Source organism: Oncorhynchus clarkii, chromosome 20, assembly GCF_045791955.1.
Source record: "Oncorhynchus clarkii lewisi isolate Uvic-CL-2024 chromosome 20, UVic_Ocla_1.0, whole genome shotgun sequence".
Taxonomy (NCBI): Eukaryota; Metazoa; Chordata; class Actinopteri; order Salmoniformes; family Salmonidae; genus Oncorhynchus; species Oncorhynchus clarkii.
The window spans coordinates 42,011,982-42,035,584 of NC_092166.1; the positions used below are offsets into that span (position 1 = coordinate 42,011,982).

At 43.7% G+C, this 23,603-nt stretch overlaps 1 protein-coding gene across 2 annotated transcripts; it reads left to right on the forward strand.

The window, feature by feature from the left end:
• The first annotated feature begins 2,294 nt into the window (after positions 1 to 2,294).
• LOC139376375 (polyhomeotic homolog 3 (Drosophila)) lies at positions 2,295 to 23,350 on the forward strand. 2 transcript variants are annotated; one of them, XM_071118889.1, is made up of 13 exons: positions 2,295 to 2,400; positions 4,281 to 4,559; positions 11,010 to 11,204; positions 11,284 to 11,436; positions 11,640 to 11,729; positions 12,162 to 12,396; positions 12,645 to 13,448; positions 13,582 to 13,691; positions 17,732 to 17,945; positions 18,026 to 18,140; positions 18,504 to 18,645; positions 19,155 to 19,422; positions 21,090 to 23,350. In XM_071118889.1, the coding sequence occupies exons 2-13, from the start codon at positions 4,323 to 4,325 to the stop codon at positions 21,242 to 21,244; spliced, it is 2,718 nt and encodes a 905-aa protein (XP_070974990.1). In that variant the 5' UTR covers positions 2,295 to 2,400; positions 4,281 to 4,322; the 3' UTR covers positions 21,245 to 23,350. The 2 variants fall into 2 exon arrangements, with proteins under 2 accessions (XP_070974990.1, XP_070974989.1); XM_071118888.1 differs by having other exon boundaries at positions 2,350 to 2,400; positions 13,582 to 13,829; positions 21,090 to 21,490.
• Positions 23,351 to 23,603: the final 253 nt, after the last annotated feature.

Consider the following 23,603-nt stretch of genomic DNA (forward strand, 5'->3'; position numbering starts at 1 on the left):
GGCCATTTATACATATAATATATTTTCTATGAAAATATAATGTGGTAGTTGGAAATATAGTTATTGAAATAAAATTCATATTTTTTACAAATGGATCGCTTTGGCTGCCTTTCTCATATAAAACTATTTTACAGTCATAGAACGACTACCGACAAGTAGCACTCACATCTGTAGCCATGAAGTGCTTCAAAGGCTGGTCATGGCTCACATCAACACCATTATCCCAGAAACCCTAGACCCGCTCCAATTGTCATACCGCCCCAACAGATCCACAGATGATGCAATCTCTTTCGCACTCCACACTGCCCTTTCCCACCTGGACAAAAAGTACACCTATGTGAGAATGCTATTTATTGACTACAGCTCAGTTTTCAACATAATAGTGCCCTCAAAGCTCATCAATAAGGTAAGGACCACCACGCTGATCCTCAACACAGGGGCCCCTCAGGGGTGCGTGCTCAGTCCACTCATGTTCCACCCTGTTCACTCATGACTGCACGGCCAGGCACGACCCCAACACCATCATTATGTTTGCTGATGACACAACATTGGTAGTGGCCTGATCAGTGGCCTGATCACCGACAATGACGAGACAGTCTATAGGGAGGAGGTCAGAGACATGGCCGTGTGGTGCCAGGACAACAACGTGATGAAGACAAAGGAGATGATTATGGACTACAGGAAAAAGAGGACCAAGCAGGCCCCCGTTCTCATCGACGGGGCTGCAGTGGAGCAGGTTGAGAGCTTCAAGTTCCCTGGTGTCCACATCACCAACAAACTAACGTGGTCCAAGCACACCAAGACAGTCGTGAAGAGGGCACGACTAAACCTATTCCCTCTCAGGAGACTGAAAAGATTTGGCATGGCTCCTCAGATCCTCAAAAGGTTCTACAGCTGCACCATCGAGAGCACTGGTTGCATCACTGCATGGTATGGCACCTGCTCGGCCTCCGACCGCAAGACACTACAGAGGGTAGTACGAATGGCCCAGTACATCACTGGGGCCAAGCTTCCTGCTATCCAGGATGTCTATATCAGGCGGTGTCAGAGGAAGGTTCTAAAAACTGTCAAAGACTCCAGCCACCCTAGTCATAGACTGTTCTCTCTGCTACCGCACGGCAAGCAGTATTGGAGCGCCAAGTTTAGGTCCAAGAGGCTTCTAAACAGCTTCTACCCCCAAGCTATAAGACTCCTGAACACCTAATCAAATGGCTACCCAGGCTATTTGCATTACCTCTCCCCTTTTTACACCACTGCTACTCTGTTGTTATCATCTATGCATAGTCACTTTAATAACTCTACCTACATGTACATATTACCTCAACTAACCAGTGCCCCCGCACATTGACTCTGTACCGGCACCACCCTGTATATAGTCTCGCTGTTGTTATTTTACTGCTGCTCTTTAATTACTTGTTACTTTTATTTCTTATTCTTATCCGTATTTTCTTTAAACTGCATTGTTGGTTAGGGGCTCGTAAGTAAGCATTTCACTGTAAGGGCTACACCTGTTGTATTCGGTGCATGTAACTAATAACCTTTGATTTGACTTGATTTGAGAAACAACACATGAGCATGACACATACCAGCATTTCTCTGTCTGATCAACATAGCCTAATCATGATTTATGTATGGTAATTATATATGTAAAAACATATTTGCCCCGATCTGCACCTATCCAGTGTCTGTGACAATAAAACACACACACACACACACACACACAAAAAAATCCTTTAAAGATCTATAGATATGATGGCCCCCAAGCTGATGTCCCTGGATCCTGGTCACTAGAGTAGGCTATTTGTCTTAGTCATAAAGTATTCTTAGCAAAAGTGTCATATATTTTAATGAAGTTTGTTTAATAAGTCCCGAGCTGTATTAATTGCATGTGTTTAGGACTACTTTACATTTCAACTGACCCCAGCTTTTCCTCAGTCCTCAGCATATATATATGGGGTCTCTTTTCCCGAGTCCTGTGTCCCCTAGTGGTGATAGTATTACAGTATCTACTGCCAGTAAAATAATTACTATGTAGGTATAGGACCCGACTCCACAATGCTACCTTTATAATGCGTTTCGTGACACAGCCTGAAATTGACTTGATATGTGTTGTTTGTTGCATGTTGAGTAAATCCTTGACTGAGTCTTGAAAATGAGAAATTAGCTTTATAAAAATCAATTTTCACACTAACCCCTCTTGCTCTACTGTATGAGGTCCTCCCGCGCTGCAAGTGGTGCTGTGTCTGGGTTTTCATTCCGTCCGACCCGTTTGTTTTTCTCTCCATTTTAGCATTACAGACTTGACGCATTAGAACATGACTGGGATTGTGACAGTCTGAACCGGTGGGTTTTCGTTCGGTCACTTCGCCATGGGTCAGGTCTAATAACAAATCCAGCCAGGTAACGCTAATGATAGGTGAACGATTGTGCATGGTGCATATATAAGGTTCTTATCGGTGGCCATAGATTTGGCCGAGGAAATAGAGGATGATGCCCAAACGTAATATAATTATTATACGATTTTGTTTTAGTATAATGAATAAATAAATTATCGTATAGCTAGGTTAGTGCAGCCTATAGTTGCCAGCACTGCACATCCATCGAGAAAAGGCTAAAAGGGGTGACTGTAGACCAATGCATGAATTGCCCAATTAGATGCATTCCGCACACGATAACGACAATTGTTCATAGATTTTAAATTGCATAACGGATTTGATGCATTGCTATTGCTGAATGAAAATGTGTGTACATTTAACCAGTCTGCTTTTTGTCAGTGCATGGTTGTGGCTATAGGGTTTGGAATATTTTCTCGGTTGAGCATTAGGGGTGTGTTGCACAAAAACTACATACATGTTTAAAAATGAAATAGTTTAGCACCAGGAATTGGAACAGAATCAATATCAGCAATCTATTATGTCTCAAATTGTCCCTTTTTACCAAAATGTTATGAGCAAATTAAAGTAGGCTCTACTTTATTTACACAAATTAGGCTACATGTAAAACATGTGGACAAAATAGCCTATTTCAAACTAGGCCACTTTATTTGGAAGGTTTGTGTAATTTTCTTTCAATTTCATTCAACAATTCAAATACTGGATAAATGTAGTTTGATATAGCCTGTTTTTCAGATTCTTCCAGTATTTTTATGTGTAGGCCATATAAACCTGATGAGTAGGCTATACTAATCAACATGACACCCAAGCGCAGAGGCTTTATCAAAATACATTTCTGATCTATTTATTTTAAGCTATAAGCTATTGAATTTCGGTAATTTCATATGGAAAAACTTGGAAAATGTCATGGTCATATGGGGAGAAATTCAAAAACAGAAATGCACGTCCATTATGACAAAGAAATTAACAAAACTGAATGATTTCGTTGAAAACGCAGCAAATCAAATGAAAAAAAAACATAACGAACAACTGCTTGATTAGAACTTTAATATGAATAGGCCGACATAAGTTCGACCTGATTTTAGTACAATTCCTTGTTTAGGCGTACAAGCCCCGGTTTCTGATTAGCTATTTCCTACTGACCATTACCTTCCAATAAATGTAATAGGTCAGTTGAAATGTAAAGTAGTCCTATACACATGCAATTAATACAGCTCGGGACTTATTAAACTTAATTAAAATATATTACACTTTTGCTAAGAATACTTTATGACTAAGACTAATAGCCTACTCTAGTGACCAGGATCCAGGGACATAGCTTGGGGGCCATCATATCAGATCAGATCTTTAAAGGATTTTCTTTTTTGTGACGCCGTTTGCCCAAATGTCCCGTTTGTGATTTTAAGGCCTATAAATGTAAATATAATAATTTTCTTCGATTTAAGGTTGTAAGAAATAAGCAGAATGTGCACACAGAGCATGGAAACTTCACTTCTATCAACCTTCAGATTTATAACCGCGCGAGAAGCGCTGTCTTGGTCCGGTCAAGCAATACCCATCACATCCGTTCGAGCCAGTGCTATTGGCCCCGTATTTGCCCCGTATTCAAACGCAGCCAGCACTAAATTGTCATTGACATTGTTATAGATAGGCAGATGCATCTATAATTAGATTTATTTTATGATGGGACAATTTATCAGCAAAATTATGTCCCAACAAATATTATTTTAGGGATGTAGGTGGGATTTATATTTTACTGAACAATGTAGGGCACCAGATATCAATGTTATTTTCCAAAAAATACATCCAGCATCCCATATGTCAAATGAAATATATACAAATATGTTTAGGCTACAGAGAGAGGTGTTTTCTGTGTGTCCTTTCTAGTTGGCCCAGTGATACAGACCGTGGCTTAGATTTACCAGCAGCATGATGGACAGGCAGAGCCCTAAAAAGACAGAGGGAGGAGGAGAGAGTGAGACCAATGGGACTGCTGCTACTGTCACTGTCACCTCTAACACCAAAGCAGTTACAACGGTTGCCAACAACAACGTCGCTGCTTCAGTGGTCATCGCCATGACGACAACCGACAACACTACGCCCCCAAGCAGTCAGGCCCCACCCACTTCTCTAGGCACCGCCCCTACAGAGAGCCAGGCAGTTCAGGTGAGAGAGGGGACAGGGAGGGCGCCAGAGGGGACAGTGTCAATGTGTGTGTGTTGAACTCCAAATAATGAAGCCACTAGTCTGGGTTTCAGTTTTAGCTAACATTTCATTACTTTCCACTCCTGTCATTTGTCAAAGAGACTGGCCTTTCGGCAATCTCGAAGTTCAATATTTTTCATTACAACATTATGTGCTTGCCAATTTGGTGCAATAAGAACAACAAGCAACATCACCGTTATGACCTGCTGCGATCATTCTCTTGTGAGAAGGCAGTGTCAATGAAGATCATGTTGTTCAAAGTGTCTAGAGGACTCCATAATGAGAGAGAGAAATAATGATATGGGAAATATTAGCCTACAAGATTCAATCGAGCCAAGTTTGCTTCAGTTGCATCCCATTAATGAGAGAAAAGAAATGCAAACCTGCCACCTGTCGTCATTCCTCACACTTATGCTGATCATCATGACCTGCTTAGGCCTATGTTTGTAAAATGTTGTCATGCTCATTTCAGTTATATTATTTGTCCCTCCTCTTTTATTAAGAGATGGAGTCCAGACAGGCTACTCTAGGAAAAACACACAAACCCTAAAAGGACCTACTTAGCAAATTGGCCAGTGTTGATTTCTTTGGTATAACATTTCTAGTGTTGATTCAGAAGTTAAATTCACTCTGTAAGAGTGAAATTAACACTCAGTGGTCTAAAATAACCCCCTAGTGTTGGTGTTAATAACCAGAGTTATTGTTTTACACTTTGGAGAGTAGAACAGCCCAACAAAACCACACCATTATTATCATATTTCCCAGAATGCACTACTGCAAGTAGATTTTTAATGATTGTTTTTAATATCTGTGTTTTTGCATGTACATTGATTGATTAATCATATGCTACACTAAGACAAATAACATGTATTTTTGTAAACTAATCAAATCAGTTAGTTAGAGTAACAGTTAGCACTTGTTACTGAAATGTTTTTTCCAGGTTAAATGGTTCTTCTTATCAACTTTCCTAACCCTGACAGTCATTCTGAATGCAGGCGGCGGGTCAAACCTTTGGATATCCTAATGATTGATGTCTCATATTGAACTGCATATTAAATGTTGAGATTGCTGAAAGGCCAGTCAATTTGGCAAATGGCAGAACTGGCAAGGAGTAGAATGTTAGATAAAAAGACACATCACTTTGCAATCCAACACAATTTGACTTTCAGGCCTGATGTGGCCTGTAAACCCGGAGTTTCCTAACATCACTGGGTTATGGTAAAACTAGGCCATCAATGTAAGGCCTTATGATATACAGTATGTACGGTATTGTCATAGTTGAATTTGAATGATAGCATTCACCTTGGTACTCACTTGGTGAAAGCCACAAGCCTTTATAAGGAAATAATTAAAGAACCATGTCTCTCTCACAAAGTATTACAGCCATGGATGGTAAACTCTAAAATTCCCTTGAAAAGAAAAGACAAATTAGGCTTTACAGCATACAGTTTTTAAACAACACCCTAAAATGATTTACTGTATCACTACAGGTGTTAATTTCTTACACTGAGAAAGTTTAACAGCGTCAGCACTAAGCAAAGTATGTCCAGTTTACTCTAAATTAAGTGTTGTGTTTTACACTGTATGTCACAGATCCCTCCAGTACTGTTGCTCGTTCCATGGCACACATGGTTCCAATTCCTCACTGATTGTATTTGTAGAAATGTGCCCTTTGTTTACCATCGGGGTGTCAATTGTTGTTCCAATGTCCGTTGGTCGTGTGAGTACCTGTGCCTTGATGTTTTGGCTTTCGTGTCGCTTGTATTGTGCATAGATGATTACGGGTCTCGCTGCCAAATGGCTGCCAAATGTATACAGTAGGTGTCCCTATAGGTCTTACATATATAAATTGAGGAAATGTAATTGATCATAATCATTATTTTAGAGATCCACGTTAGACATGTTTAGATATGTTTAGAGATCCTCCTAATGAAAAGGCCCCCCATCCTGCTGATGTGAGCTGCTGGGCTCCAACGCTGAACAGCGCGGTTGGTCACTAACATCATGGATAAGAAAGTAAACTCGCCATTTCCAAAAAGGAGCTCAGTGGGAAATTGGGGATTCCCTACTTTGTCAAATCAAATCAAATTGTATTTGCCACATGCCCCGAATACAACAGTGAAATGCTTACTTACAAGCCCTTAACCAACAATGCAGCTTAAAAGAAAATACAGAAAAAAATAAGAATAAGAAATAAAAGTAACAAATAATTAAAGAGCAGCAGTAAAATAACAATAGCGAGGCTATATAGAGGGGGTATCGGTGCAGAGTCAATGTGCGGGGGCACCAGTTAGTCGAGGTAATTGAGATAATATGTACATGAAGGTAGAGTTATTAAAGTGACTATGCATAGATAATAACAGAGTGTAAAAGGGTAGCCATTTGATTAGACATTCAGGAGTCTTATGGCTTGGGGGTAGAAGCTGTTTAGAAGCCTCTTGGACCTAGACTTGGCGCTCCGGAAATTTTTAGGGCCTTCTTCTGACACCGCCTGGTATAGAGGTCCTGGATGGCAGGAAGCTTGGCCCCAGTGATGTACTGGGCCGTTGTGATCTGTTGCCTATGTCAACAGCACTAGGGTTTCATTAAATAGGCCTAGGCACAATACTTTTTAATTGCACATTTAATTACACTGACACCTAGGCACTATACTCTTTAATTGCACATTTAATTAAACTTACACCTAGGCACTATACTTTTAATTGCATATTTAATTAAACTGACACCTAGGCACTATACTTTTAAATTGCATATTTAATTAAACTGACGCATTTGTTGGCGATGTTCAAAATCAAATTGTATTTGTCACAAATGCTGAATACAGTGACTTTACCGTGAAATGCTTGCTTACGAGCCCTTCCCAACGATGCGGTGTAAAAAAACAACGTAATAAATAGTAATGAAAGAGGAATAAAAAACAAGAATGAAGATGTATACAAGGAGTACCAGTACCAGATCAATGTGCAGGGGTACAAGGTATTTGTGGTAGATATGTACAGTTGAAGTCGAACGTTTACAAACATTTAGGTAGGAGTCATTAAAACTTGTTTTTCAACCAATAATTTATTTTGTTTGTTTAACAAACAGTAGTTTTGGCAAGTTGGTTAGGACATCTACTGTGTGCATGGCATAAGTAATTTTTCCAACAATTGTTTACAGACAGATTATTTAACTTATAATTCACTGTATCACAATTCCAGTGGGTCAGAAGTTTACATACACTAAGTTGACTGTGCCTTTAAACAGCTTGGAAAATCCCAGAAAATGATGTCATGGCTTTAGAAGCTTCTGATAGCCTAATTGACATAATTTGAGTCAATTGGAGGGGTATGTATTTCAAGGCCTACCTTCAAACTCAGTGTCTCTTTGCTTGAAATCATGGGAAAATCAAAAGAAATCAAAATACCTCAGAAAAATAAATTGTAGACCTCCACAAGTCTGGTTCGTCCTTGGGAGCAATTTCCAAAAGCCTGAAGGTACCACGTTCATCTGTACAAACAATAGTATGCAAGTATAAACACCATGGGACCACACAGCCGTCATACCACTCAGGAAGGAGACGCATTCTGTCTCCTAGAGATTAACATACTTTGTTGCGAAAAGTGCAAATCAGAACCCAGAACATCAGCAAAGGACCTTGTGAAGATGCTGGAGGAAACAGGTACAAAATTATCTATATCCACAGTAAAACGAGTCCTATATCAACATAACCTGTAAGGTTAACCTTCTTCCGCTCAGCAAGAAAGAAGCCACACTTCTTGTTGTGGGTGTGCTTTGCTGCAGGAGGGACTGGTGCACTTCACAAAATAGGGGCAGGAAATGTATGTGGATATATTGAAGCAACATCTCAAGACATCAGTCAGGAAGTTAAAGCTTGGTCGCAAATGGGTCTTCCGAATGGACAATGACCCCAAGCATACTTCCAAAGTTGTGGCAAAACGGCTTAAGGACAACAAAGTTAAGGTATTGGAGTGGCCATCACAAAGCCCTGACCTCAATCCTATAGAAAATTTGTGGGCAGAACTGAAAAAGCAAGGAGGCCTTCAAACCTGACTCCGTTACACAGCTCTGTCAGGAGTAGTGGGACAAACTTACTGTGGGAAGCTTGTGGAAGGCTACCCAAAATGTTTAACCCAAGTTAAACAATTTAAAGGCAATGCTACCAAACAATTGAGTGGATGTAAACTTCTGATGCACTGGGAATGTGATGAAAGAAATAAAAGCTTAAATAAATCCTTCTCTCTATTATTCTGACATTTCACATTCTTAAAATAAAGTGGTGATCCTAACTCACCTAAGGGAATTTTTACTATGATTAAATGTCAGGAATTGTGAAAAACTGTTTAAATGTATTTGGCTAAGGTGTATAACTTCCGACTTCAACTGTACATAAAGGCAGAGTAAAGTGACTAGGCATCAGGATAGATAATAGTAAGAGTAAGAAGAAATAACAGAGTAGCAGCAGCATATGATGTGTGAATGTTTGTGTGTTGTGTCAGTATGCCTGTGTGTGTGCATACGAAATGTATGTGTGTGGGTTTTGTGTGAGTGTCAGTGTAGTGTGTGTGAGTATGTATATAATGTGTATACTGTATATAGTCTTGTGAGTGTTCATGTAGGGTCAATGCAGATAGTCTGAGTAACCATTTCATTAACTATTTGACCCACTGGGAATACCACCCACCACTGTGGCCTGTATGCTCTAGTCGGCTGGCCCTCGCTACATGTTCGTCGCCAGACCCACTGCCTCTAGGTCATCTACAAGTCTATGCTAGGTAAAGCTCTGCCTTATCTCCGTTCACTGGTCACGATGGCAAAACCCACCCGTAGCATGCGCTCCAGCAGGTGTATCTCACTGATCATCCCTAAAGCCAAAACCTCATTTGGCCGCCTTTCCTTCCAGTTCTCTGCTGCCTGCGACTGGAACGAATTGCAAAAATCTCTGAAGTTGGAGACTTATCTCCCTCACCAACTTTCCATTAAAATGACAAGAAAACATTAATGTTCAAAGAACGTTCTAATGTTTTAAAAGCATAAACACTGTTCTCAGCGTCAAACTCTCTATCCTCTCTCTTGTTAAATGTGTTCAGATGTGTTGGCCACGCCAACTCATTTGCCACACCTGATCTTAATGAGTGTTTGTTTATTTTGAAATGGGGTCTTTGAATAGACTAAAATTAACAGCTATGTCGGAGAAAAAAATTACATGCTAGCTAGAGGTCTTCACAGGTCCAAAAAGTTGGACCAGTTCCAAACTGGACACTGGGTCTTTCCCAATCCGGACTCGATCAATTTAAGCTTAAATACGCGTTTTAAATATAGAGACCCGTTCCGAATGGACCCAAGCACAACTAATTCCATTCCGTATAAACCTGGTTAAATCCAGACCGGTCAGATCCGAGTGAGGGAAGCACCAGTCATTTTTTAAACTACTTTATTAGCCGGAGCTGATAAAGCGTGAGAAGAGGGAGAGAGATGTGCCGCTCAAGCAGGCTGGGGTGGGGCCATACTGTGAGCGAGTGACACATGGAGCAGGGAGGATTAGATATCTCCTAATTTAACCTATTGCCGCTATGATGATTTATGATTGGCCAACAACAAGGTACAAGCACCACTCTCGTGAAAAGCACGAGCAGCAGCATAAATTATAAAATTTCTCTCTCTATTGCAGCTGTCGCGTTCGGATCTGTACTGTTCCTACCGGAAAGGTCAGTTAATATTACACATACCCGTGACAATCATATCAGATCCGACCCAGAAGCATGAAATTATTTCGAATTCTGGATCTGCTCAGGTCTCGGGTATTCGGGTACAGGTGAATCTGTAAAGACCTCTAATGCTAGCTCCATCCAGGTGGCTCAGTGGACTAATTCCATAGATCTCGAACAGAAGGTAATAGGTTAGAATCTCACTGACGCCGTGCCACGATAAAAAATAAATGTGTTTACATGATTAATGCCTAAGTAAGTGAATTTCCATGTATCCTATCTGTGCTTCAAAACTGTTAACCCAAACTAAGCTAGCAGTGTTAGTGGAAGTTTTATTGAAACATTCTCAGAACGTTATTTAATTACCTTCAAATAACATATCATTTATATTCTCAGAACATTCATAAAACCTCCCAGGAGAACATTCTCAGAACCTCCCTACAACCTAAAAATGTATGTTCCCAGAACAGGGTTCTCAGAAATGTTTAAAAAATGTTACGTTTTACCAGTCAGAAAACGTATGGCTTCGTTCCCAGAACGAGCATTTCTGGTATCGAACCCTGATCATGCACGTGCTGAGCTAAATCTGGCATTAGTTCTGGGAGCTAACATGAGTCATCAGCTCTGGTGAGTGTAGTAGTTACCGAACCGTTCCCAGCTACACAATATGACTATTGTTTCTCTGCTGTCTCTCTCTCTTTAGGTGATCCAGCAGGCCACCCACAGCAGGCCCCAGACCATGGCAGCTCAGTACCTGCAGCAGATGTACGCGGCCCAGCAGCAACACATCATCCTGCAGACAGCTGCGCTGCAGCAGCAACAGCCTTACTGTAGCAGACAGTCCCCCTCCTTACCCTCTGCTGCCAACAACACGGTGCCCCAGTCAACTGGTACCTCTGTAAGTTTAGCACTCTGGTGTCAAGACTACCAAGACTACCAATGCCTAGTAAGACCACTGCAATTCTGTCTGTCTCCAGATCCCCCTCCCAGCCTCTCCAGTAACAGGCCAGCTGATTGGTCATTCTCAGAGTTCCAGCTCCACCACAGGCACGATTACCCAGCAGGCCATGCTCCTGGGGAATTGCTCTGCTTCCTGTAACCAAGCCCAGATGTACCTTCGCACCCAGATGGTACCTACCTTCTATCTCTTGTTGTAACAGTTTATCATACGCTACAAACCTATCTCCTTGCCCAAAGATCATGGGAAGTAAAAATAAGTAAGCATGCCAAGTTCTCTGTCTCCTTTCCCATTGATGTTTTCTACTTATCTTTTCCCTTGCTTCTCTGTCTTCTCCCTTTTCTGTCACTCTTTTCTCTCTTCTGTCTCTGTAAGTTGATTCTGACCCCTGCGGCCACGGTGGCAGCAGTCCAGTCTGACCTGCCTTCTGTCTGCTGCAGCTCCTCTCAACTCTCCACTTCACAGGTCAGCAACCTCCACCAGGGGCAAAGGTCAAAGGTGAAAGGTTAAGCATTGCCAGGTTTTACATACCTGACAAGCTAACTATGTTGTCATCAGAGGACAGCAAACTCCTGCTGACATGTTATTTATATCCCTGGAGGACAAATCATTTTTATACAAAAAATGTAAGCCTATGCACAGGTCGCTTTGGATAAAGGTATGTGGAGGTATGCTAAGTGGAGTGTATCTGACTTGACTTGGTATGTCATTGCTCGACATGATCAAGTTGCAATTACCTAAATATATATCAGGTACAGACAGTAGTGCCCCAGTATGGAACCCTGTGGGACACAACATGATATCCACATGATATTTTTTGATATCAAGCACTTTCTAAGAGACATTGGATGTTAGACTTACATCTATAATAATACTGCATGTCCTCTCCTCTCTCAGGTCCACAGCCTTGCTGTGCAGGCCCATCTCCCAGGGGCTTTGGCCACTGCCCAGAGTGTCCTGTTGAAGCCATTCTCCACCCAGCCCCAGACGCTGGTCTCCTCTCTGCCCAAGATGTCCATCTGTCCCCTGAGGTCCAGTCAGCAATCTGACCCCTCCACAGAAGCCTCTGGAGCTAAGCCTCGGCTGGCTGACATCACCAGGCTAACATCAGCAAACCAGCTTATCGCGCCTGGTAAGTCAGTCACCATGGCATGGTCTCATCTTTTGTGCTCTGTTGGTTCATATCAGTGTTCTTAAATAATATTGATCCTGAGGTAGGCTTTTGTTCCAGCCCAGAGGAGTTTTACAACACACATCAATGTCTCAATCACTTAAGTCTGTTAACATGGTTTTATTTCAACTCCAGTGTTGTACATTCTGTTCCAACCTAGTGCAGAGGTTTAGACCACCTTCAGGTGTAATAATGTGGTTCTATTTCAGCGTCGTACACTCCTGTCCAGTCCCATGCTGTGGTCAGGCACCAGCTGCACTGTCCTCCGAGCCATAAGGGGGCACCCCACCAGCTCATCATCCAGCAGACCACAGCAGGATCCCACCGGCAGCTGCACCCTATCGCACTGCGCCTCGCACCCCAAGACACTTCCCCCTCTCTCTTCCCTCTTACCCTCCAGCCCCTGGCCACTCCCACCCACACCACCACCACTGTCCAATCCCAGCCTGGCGATGGCCTTCCAGTCCTCTCCTCTTCCTGTGAGCTGCCCACCCCACCCCCTCCCCAGCAGACAGTGGTAGTATCCTCCTCAGCCCCTCCACCTCTTCTGTGTCCCAGCCTGCTCCAGCCCCAGCTCCACCGCCAGCCCAAGCCCCCTACCCTGCGTCTTGGCCCCATCTCCCAGGCGTCTCTCCCCAGGCTGGTCCAGTCTCCACCGGCCTCCCTCCAGAGGTTGTCCCTGCGCTCAGTCCAGGCCCTGGCAGTGCAGTCCACTGGGGTTCAGGTGTCGGAGGAGCTGCCTGTGGCAGAGGCGCCGGTCCAGATGCCTTTTCAGAACCATCACCCCCCCCAGACGTTCCAGAATCTATCCCAGACGTTCCATAATCTCTCCCCACCCCAGACTGTAGCTGTGGACCTGAAGATGCTTCCAGCCACCCTACGCACCCAGACCCCAGAGAGGAGAGAGGAGATGAGAGAGGAGAGGACGACCCCTCCACCCACACTCTCTCCATTGGCTTGTTCAGACAGACTCTGTAAAGACATACAGCTCGCCTTTACAGAGAACTGCACAGGTACACGGCACAATAGCATTTACTTTTTTTTCATTACTTAACTTTACCGTTTGCACTATTTTTATACTAAATCGATAAAGCACACTAACATACAGTAACTGCCTCTCTTTCTTTGCTCGGCTCCATCCTCCAGGCAGGTTGGATTTCCCCTGCGTCCCTCCGCCCAGCCGCTCCGTTACCCACTCGTCTCAAGACCCCTCTTACACCAGCTGCTCCCCTCCTCCACTCCTGCCCTCGGCCGCGGTAAGAAGCCACGGCCAATCCCCCTCAGCCACCCTTCCAGGGAGCCCTGAGAGAGCTAGACCTCTCATCCTCACTCACATCATAGAGGGGTTCGTCGTCAGAGAGGCCCTGCAGCCGTTCCTCCCGATATGTCCACTGGTGGGTGTGTTAACCAAGCTCCACAGTGTACACAGGTACTGGTCTCGTTAATTGTCACCAAAGGCACTGAGGCCAGTGTCAGCTCTAGCCATTTAGGGGACCTAAGCAAGATTTGGTTGGTTGGTTGGGGGTTGGGGGTTGGGGGGCAACAAGCAGGCGAAAACTTGACAGTGGAGAGAAAAATGTACGTTTTTAAAGTTCGACTGAGTACCGTTTTTTGGAGTTGGGCCCCCTAGTGGCCGCTTATGTCACTTATGCCTGGAGTCGGCCCTGCGACTGAGCCCAGCTAGCACATAATGTTCTGAGAACCATTTGTTTCTTAGAGCTTGGTGAGAGCGTGGTTGTCCTTTGGTTATTTTGCATGTTCTCAAATTGTTCTGAGAACGGTAAGAATATTTTCCATAAAAACCACAAGAACTTGAGTAACGTTCTAAGAATGTTATTTAAAAACTTTAGGTCTAGGCATCCCGCTAGCGGAGGGTGTGCAATTCAAATAAATAATCATAAAAATTATGGATATTAAACATTTAGGTACATACAAGTGTCTTATAACGGTTGAAAGCTTAAATTCTTGTAAATCTAACTGCACTTTCGGATTTACAGTAGCCATTACAGCGAAAGCATGCCATGCGATTGTTTGAGGACGGCGTCCCACATTAAAAAAAAATTCCACTGGCACAGGTTTCATAAATTCACAAATAGCAATTAAATATTCACTTAGTTTTTGAAAATCTTCCTTTGATTTGTCATCCAAAGGGTCCCAGCTATAACATGTTGTGTCGTTTTGTTAGATAAAATCCTTCTTTACAACCCAAAAAGTCAGTTTAGTTGGCGCCATCGATTTGAGTAATCCACTCGTTCAACATGCAAAGAAAGGAATCCAAAAATCTACCTCTAACTTTTTCAACAAGTCAAAATATGTTTCTATTTACTACTCAGATACCCTCAAATGTAATCAAACTATATTATTTCTTACGGAAAGAAGTATATTCAATAGGAAATAGGATTATTCAATAGGAATAGGATTTTAGCAGGTCTTCTGTCTTCATCACGCGTTCATACATGAATTTCCAAGACTGTGTCCCTGTACTAAAACTCATATTTCTTATTCGTTTTGGAAGTTACAAGCCTGAAACCTTGAACATAGACTACTGACACCCTGTGGAAGCCATAGAAATTGCATCCAAATTGTTAGAATTCAGTATACCCCTATACTTTCATACCTTAAGGGAACATTTTGACATTTGCCATATGGTTAGTAAGAAAGACTACATTGCAAATGTACGGTCCCTTACTAGACGTCCGAAAACGTTTGTAAAATTCGCGGACGGCGTCGGGCCGTGCGGCAGGGCCGGATCTTCCAGGAAGTCATCAAACAAACTCTCTCGGACATTCGGTTTCCGTTTTATAAAATAATCAAATTTTGGTCATTTTTCCGCTGTCCCGGTAAATCCCACAAGAGGGCGAATGGAATCATATTGCAAATGTACAAAACATCACGAATCACGACATGGCCTTATCTCCTAAACGGAAAATATTTCGAAGCCGAAACTTGGTGAGCATAGGTTTGGCATAATGGGCAGTTGGCCCTGAACAAGATGGCGTCTAGGCCTCAACGGCTTTTGAGTTATGGCCATTTTCCTGGGATTAAAGGTCCAAAATGAAAATAGAGCAATCATTTTTCCGCTTCACGTCAAAGTAAAGGAACCTACGGTGTCAGTAAAAAAAGAACCAGCCATTTATCTATCGTCATTTAGGAGAAATCGTACAATGTCAAATTGGTGATGTTCAAAAATGGTTTTATTTTATTTTTTTAAACAGTTACAGATCCAGTTGCAGCGTGTTCATATAAATCTTTTTAAAGTGTGCTTCGGAGCACTGCGAGATTTCTGTGATTTTCTGAAATAACACACACTCACTAAACCCTCCGTAAATAAGTCAGTTCTTAACATAAAGACTTAAAACTCAAAATTCTATAATTGCCTACCCCAAGGAGGATATGTGTTCACTTTCAGCTTCCTGTGTAAACCGGAAGTGCCTTAAAATGGTGTCATAGGTGCTGTTTCGAAGGGTTAAAAAGGTCAGATCTTTTCAAAACTTCATATGTGTGATTAAGCAACCCCCATGAACTGTAAGTCTGTATTTCTCCCAACAGATGTCAAAGAAAAGCTCTCTCACACACACACACACACACACACACACACACAGCAAGGATGGAGTGACAAAGTGCGGTGCTTAAAGACACACAGAGCCTGCAATGGCATTTCCATATTCTCTAGGCCGTGCCGAGTTCAACGAGATGCCCCGCTTGACCGTAGCTCGCTCTGAGTGGAGCGACCGTGAAAAAAGTAGGCCCAAAATTAAGCCTGGCCCTAAATGTAATTTGCTTTTGGGTGACAGTGAGAGAACCGTTAGGGTGAGAAGCACAATTCGACCTCAGGTACGTTCCTGAGGTCCTCCCGATCTGTGCAAGCCTAACCTTGAAAGTGTGGCATTAACCCGTAGCAGTTAAAAGAAGGTGTTTACTTCAAACAGTTTGCATTGACTTCTCTCCCCATAGGAATACATTGCCTGCACCTCTAAATTCAACCTGAAGCCTATGTGGGTTATGAATGCCTTATGAACCTGTCTTCAATGACAGTCCATCAGGACACTGAGGTCTACCTGTGTCGATTCTAAGCTTCCTGAAGCAACCGGAAGTGGTTAAAATCACCCTAAACGTGTTTTTCCATACCCAACCATCAGTTTGTGATAAATAGTGCATTCAACCCTGTGTAAATCGGTCAGTTCTTAACGTAAACACTTAATACTCAGGATTCTGTAAAGGCATACCCCATTCAGGTTAGGAGTTAACTTATCCTTATCCTTATCCTGTGCCAACCGGAAGTTCCTTAAATGGTGTCATAGTGGCTGTTTCAGATCTTTTCAAAACTTCATATGTGTGATTAGGCGACCCCCATGAACTGTAAATCAGTCATTTTTCCCATAAAATTTCAAAGAAAAACTAAATCACACACACACAGCTTAGAAGGAGGGACGTATTGGGGTGCGTAGAGACAGGCAGTGCCTGCAATAGATAAAAAAGAACCGTCAGACCTAGAGTTCTGAAACTTTTGAAACCTGTTCTAGACCTCAGGTCGATGGTGAGTTACTTGGCTCTAGAAAGTTCTCGGATCGAGAAACAGCCTCGTACATTTGCAGTGACTTCAATTCATTTTGACCATTACGAAAATGACGACATTTAGAAAAGTCTCAGACGCAAGACTAGGTGCATTGAAACCGGCTCGGCCCATAAACAGACCCCAATGTTTCTGTCCGATAGCTCATTCAAGGACCCCGTAGCAAGGCATGGAAAAAAGTGTATTTTCAGCACCAATTAGGGTCTTGCTCGGGCACCGAATGACCTATCGAGCCGAAACTCGGGATTTGGGGTCGCCTCACATAGGCCTACACATAATGTCCGAACTGGACCCGCAGCTAGAACGTTGTTGTTCTGTTCTGCCCCTGAACAGGCAGTTAACCCCCTAGGCCATCATTGAAAATAAGAATTTGTTCTTAACTGACTTGCCTAGTTAAATAAAGGTTAAATAACCTCTGCAACCAACAAGTTCACATTTCCAGTGTCAGAACGTTTATAAAATGTTCAGTTTTACAGGTCAAGAAACGTATGGCTTCATTCCCGGAACCAATGAGAAACCAAAAACGTACGTTCCCACATCTCCCAAGAAACCAAATGTGCTAGCCGGGAGAGTAGCTTAGTCCCAGCCACACCTCCCTCACTGTGAGAGCACTGCATCAAGAGCCAACAACCTCCCAAATACAAAATGTCCTCTTGAACAAGCAGTCTCCCACTGGTATATGTTGTGTACTGTATGTGATACAGTGGTGTGTTCCTGCTTCAGATGGGCCGTTCCTCTTTGGGGGCAGACCAGCAGGCCACGCTTCCTGAAGCCCGGGAGGTGAGAACCAATGGGGATCCAACACTTGAGATGAGAACCAATAAGGATTCAGCTATAGAATTGAGAACCAATGGGGATCGAGTGCCAGAGGAGAGCCTGATGGATGCTGAGCAGCCAGACAATGACTCAGACATGGATGATACCCCCACCCAGGACGGTCAGTTCCGGTGTGTCTGTGTGTCCGTCCATCTGTCTGTGTGTCTGTCTAACAGCTTGTCATCTCCTGCTGTACTATAGAACCTGCTGCTGAGAGCTTGGTAGATGTGCTGCAGTGTGAGTTCTGTGGGAAAAGGGGCTACGTTCACACCTTCCTCCGATCCAAACGATTCTGCTCCATGACCTGTGTCAAGAGGTGAGTCCTGTAGGGTTGCACCATTTCTGGGGTTTCCAGATATCCCAGTTGGAAGATTCCTGTAGTTCCTGGTTATTCACTCCTGATTCCAGGAACCTGTATTTCTTGAAAAATCTGAATTTTGGAACATTATTCCCGAGCCAGATTAAGCTCCTCAAGCCGACTTGTAGTCAAAAGCCATGTGTAAATGTTCTCTTCCAGGATCCAGGGGAATCTAGACACCACAACTGGGATGTTTTGAACATTATGGTGTTCTGTGGAATATCTCCCCTGAATGGCTAAACTCCAGAAACTTTTTATCTACACATCTCATCTCTCTCGCTCTCTCTCTCTCTCTCTCTGTCCCCTCCCCACTCCTGTCAGGTTCAATGTGAGCTGTACAAAGCGTCTGAGCGTGTTGAAGGTGGACAAGGCCAGTCGTTGGGGCCACAGGCCGATGGGCCGTAGAGGACGTCCCTCGGGGAGGGTCAACGGGGGCACCAGAGAACACTTCCTCCTCAGACAGGTCAGATGTCCTAGCCTGGTCCCAGATTTAACATATCTAGCTAACTATCCTATGGTCAATGCCAATCACGACAAGACAGTTTGCAAAACAACACAAACCAGGCAACAGTAAACATGTCGTCCTCCACGAATGATGAAGCGCCCCGCCTTAACATTTCTGTTAATAACTATAGCTCCCGTCTTAGGACAATCAATTTTGTCACTGCCGGATCTCTATGGCAAGACGCATCATTCACCCAAGTTGTCAAATTCGGGCCAGTGCTGTTTGAGATATTGCGTGTGACTAACGCACAAGTGAGTGGACATACAGAGACAGCTCTACAGTCCCCTCCCCAATTTCATCATGGGGGACAACAAATCTGAAACCAGGCTAGGTCAATCAGACAGAATTGATATTAACAACTTTGCAATTCTCTGGTCTACTTACAGTATGAAACCCCAAACTGTTATCACTCAGAATATTCCATAGGTAAAGGTCTGATTGTAGTCATGTTGGTTTTTCCACTGCAGGTGCAGGGGCCGTACGGCTCTGAAGAGACCCAGAGAACATTGAGGGGGGAAGAGGAGGCTGAGGATGAGCCCCCTGTCCCCATGATCACCAGGCTGCGCCGGCAGGAAGAGAGGGAGAGGGTGCAGGAGAGAGAGAGGGAGCAGGGAAGACAGAGGAAAGACACATTCATATCCTCTGGTGAACAGACCACAGGAGGTCAAGAATGTAGTGACAATCCAACACAGTGGAGCGTGGGTCAAGTCTGCTCCTACATCAACTCTCTACCAGGTATCATGAATATGTCCTACCATGGGACTTAAAGCTGCTGTAACCAATACTGTAATGGATGTAAACTCAGCAAAAAAAAAGAATTGTCCTCTCACTGTCAACTGTGTTTATTTTCAGCAAACTTAGCATGTGTAAATATTTGTATGAACATAAGATTCAATAACTTAGACATAAACTGAACAAGTTCCACAGACATGTGACTAACAGAAATGGAATAATGTGTCCCTGAACAAAGGGGGGGGGGGGGGGGGTCAAAAGTAACAGTCAGCATCTGGTGTGGCCACCAGCTGCATTAAGTACTGCAGTGCATCTTCTCATGGACTGTACCAGATTTGTCAGTTCTTGCTGTGAGATGTTTCCCCACTCTTCCACCAAGGCACCTGCCTTGGGGGGGGGGGGGCCTCGCCCTCGCCCTCCGATCCAACAGGTCCCAGAGGTGCTCAATGGGATTGAGATCCGGGCCCTTCGCTGGCCATGGCAGAACACTGACATTCCTGTCTTGCAGGAAATCACACACAGAACGAGCAGTATGTCTGGTGGCATTGTCTTGCTTGGAGGGTCATGTCAGGATGAGCCTGCAGGAAGGGTACCACATGAGGGAGGAGGATGTCTTCCCTGTAACGCACAGCGTTGAGATTGCCTGCAATGACACCAAGCTCAGTCCGATGATGCTGTGACATACCACCCCAGACCCTCCACCTCCAAATCGATCTCGCTCCAGAGTACAGGACTCTGTAACGCTCATTTCTTCGTCTTTAAACGCAAATCTGACCATCACCCCGCTGAGACAAAACTGCAACTCCTCAGTGAAGAGCACTTTTTGCCAGTCCTGTTTGATCCAGCAACGGTGAAATTGTGCCCATAGACGACGTTGTTGCCTGTGATGTCTGGTGAGGACCTGCCTTACAACAGGCCTACAAGCCCTCAGTCCAGCCTCTCTCTGCCTATTGCGGACAGTCTGAGCGTTCCTGGTGTAACTCGGGCAGTTGTTGTTGCCATCCTGTACCTGTCCCGCAGGTGTGATGTTCGGATGTACCGATCCTGTGCAGGTGTTCTTACACGTGGTCTGCCACTTCGAGGACGATCAGCTGTTCGTCCTGTCTCCCTGTAGCGCTGTCTTAGGCGTCTCACAGTACGGACATTGTAATGTATTGCCCTGGCCATATCTGCAGTCCTCATGCCTCCTTGCAGTGTGCCTAAGGCACGTTCACGCATATGAGCAGGGACCCTGGGCATCTTTCTTTTGGTGTTTTTCAGAGTCAGTAGAAAGGCCTCTTTAGTGTCCTAAATTCTCATAACTGTGACCTTAATTGCCTACCATCTGTAAGCTGTTAGTGTCTTAACTACCGTTCCACAGGTGCATGTTAATTGTTTATGGTTCATTGAACAAGCATGGGAAACAGTGTTTAAACCCTTTACAATGAAGATCTGTGAAGTTATTTGGATTTTTACAAATTATCTTTGAAAGACAGGGTCCTGAAAAAGGGGCGTTTCTTTTTTTGATGAGTTTATATACAGTCTATCTTATTCAATATCACTGGGGCCAGTAGTTTTTCCTGCTCAGGCCACATCTCCTGGCCCTAAACTCCTCTCTTTCCACCTTCCTGTTCCTCTCCCCCCACTCTCTTCATTCTCCCACCTCTCTCTCCACCCTTTTCCTCCTTTAGGTGGGCGGGACATATCAGAGGAGTTCCGTTCCCACGAGATTGACGGCCAGGCCCTCCTATTGCTGACAGAGGACCACCTGATGACAGCGATGAACATCAAACTAGGACCCGCCCTCAAACTCTGTGCCCACATCAACTCTCTGAAGGAACCATGAGCAGAGGACAGGGCCCATCTGGTCAAAAATAGGGTACTATATAGGAGATGCGAACGGGAGGAGCACCCTTATCAGACTTAGAGGATATGAGATTCTTAGAAATGACACACAAACAAATATATTTGCTCTCTACCTTAACTCTTTGAGAAGCAGCGAGTTAACTGTTCATCTGTGTGTCAGTCATCATTCAACACATGAACAACCATCTATCATCGTAGTGATTGTAGCAATAAGGCTCAAGGTGGCCTTTTTTCTGTGTTACATTGTAAGTACTGTACATGGTGTTTAAACTTAAGTTTAAAGAATTGTATTTAAATGTTTTCAAAATGTTAATCTCTGAAGACCGTTTTCCAAGCCTGAGAGGAGTTGGCATTTAACAATGACTCAGCATGTGCCCCAAATGGCACCCTATTCCTTAGTGCGCTACTTTTGACCAGGACCCATAAGGCTCTGGTCAAAAGTAGTGGACTATATAGGGAATATGGTGCCATTTGGGATGTATCCAGATTGACTGAAGTTGCATATGAGGAAATCCACTTCCAACCCGTGCAGCATAGCAACTGCAGAGCAACCAGGAAGTGCCTTGTGAATTCCAAGGTTGAGACATTAGATCAAGTAACATGTTTATTACTGCTATAATAAATACACCAAAATATATATATATAAAAGCAACATGTAAAGTGTTGGTCACATGTTTCATGAGCTGAAATAAAAGATCACTGAAATGTTCCACTCACACACAAAGCTTATTTCTCTCAAATTCTGTGCACTAATTTGTTTTCATCCCTGTTAGTGAGCATTTCTCATTTGCCAAGATAATCCAGCCACCTGACAGGTTTGGCGTATCAAGAAGCATGATCATTACACAGTTGCAACTTGTGCTGGGGACAATAAAAGGCCACTCTAAAATGTGCAGTCTCGTCACAACACAATGTCTCAAGTTTTGAATTTAATGTTAATTTCGCTACCAAAAACCGCCTCCAATGTCGTTTTTAGAGAAGATGTCAGTACGTCCAACAAGTGCAGACCACGTTGTGGTAATCCATGGGGTGTTGGGTTTGAGCACACAAACGGACACAGAGACGGGGAGGTTCTAGAAAACACGCCTTTACTGGTCAACATAAAATAAATGTAATAACGGAGTTGGCTCAGTCCTTCATCTGGGCCGCCACCTCGTATTCGGCTCCGGGTGCTTCGTTCCCATCTGTTGGTCCACTCCCTGCCTCTCATTTTCTCTCCCACGGTGCTCCCTTTACATGGCCTGCACGACTGGTTGGCACTCTCCCCTAATTGGTGGCATCAGTGTCGTGGTGCCCACCCCGGGTACTCCCAGCAGAGGGAGCCAACGTCGCGGCACGTACCTCCCCTCTATCACCAACCCCTGGGGTAGACCTCCGGGATACCCACACAATGCCATACATGTTGTGGTGAGCGGTTTGCTGATGTCAACGTTGTGAACAGAGTGCCCCATGGTGGCGGTGGGATTATGGACAACGAACACAACTACATTTTATCGATGGCAATTTGAATGCAGAGATACCATGAGATCCTGATGCCCATTGTTGTGCGATTCAAACACCGCCTCATGTTTCAGCATGATAATGCACAGCTGCATGTTGCAAGGATCTGTACACAATTCCTGGAAGCTGAAAATGTCCCAGTTCTTCCATGGCCTGCATACTCACCAGACATGTCACCCATTGAGCATGTTTGGGATACTCTGGATCGACGCGTATACAGCGTGTTCCAGTTCCCGCCAATATCCAGCAACTTCACACAGCCATTGAAGAGGAGTGGGACAACATTCCACAGGCCACGATCAACAGCCTGATCAACTCTATGCGAAGATGTGTCGCGCTGCATGAGGCAAATGGTCACACCAGATACTGACTGGTTTTCTGATCCACGCCCCTACCTATTTTTTGGAAGATATGTGACCAACAGATACATATGTGTATTCCCAGTCATGTGAAATCCACAGATTAGGGCCTACTTGACTTAATTTCAATTGACTGATTTCTTTATATGAACTGTTGAAATTGTTGCATATTGCATTGATATTTTTGTTCAGTATTAAATATAATACAAATAAAATCCTTTATAAGACTTGCATGTATTCATTATTGACCTGTCATTGGGGAATAGTCGTGTTCCTGTACTGTCATTGCAAGTCACTGGGTGTGTCCCGAATGGTTCCCTACATAGTGCACTACTTGGGCCCTGATCAAAAAAGTGCACTATAAAGGGAATAGGGTGTCATTTGGGTTTCACTATAGATGAGTTGACATTCAGAATGTTGTATAGCTTGATGTTTTAAACACTGTCACCAGGAAATGGGTACTTACTAACAAGCTAACCT

Excerpts from the sequence above, each read along its gene's own strand:
- LOC139376375 (XM_071118888.1), top strand. The coding sequence starts at position 4,323 with ATGATGGACAGGCAGAGCCCTAAAAAGACAGAGGGAGGAGGAGAGAGT. Across the intron at positions 12,397-12,644 it reads AAACCAGCTTATCGCGCCTG|CGTCGTACACTCCTGTCCAG; the intron begins GTAAGTCAGTCA and ends GTTCTATTTCAG. Across the intron at positions 13,830-17,731 it reads TCCTCCCGATATGTCCACTG|ATGGGCCGTTCCTCTTTGGG; the intron begins GTGGGTGTGTTA and ends TTCCTGCTTCAG.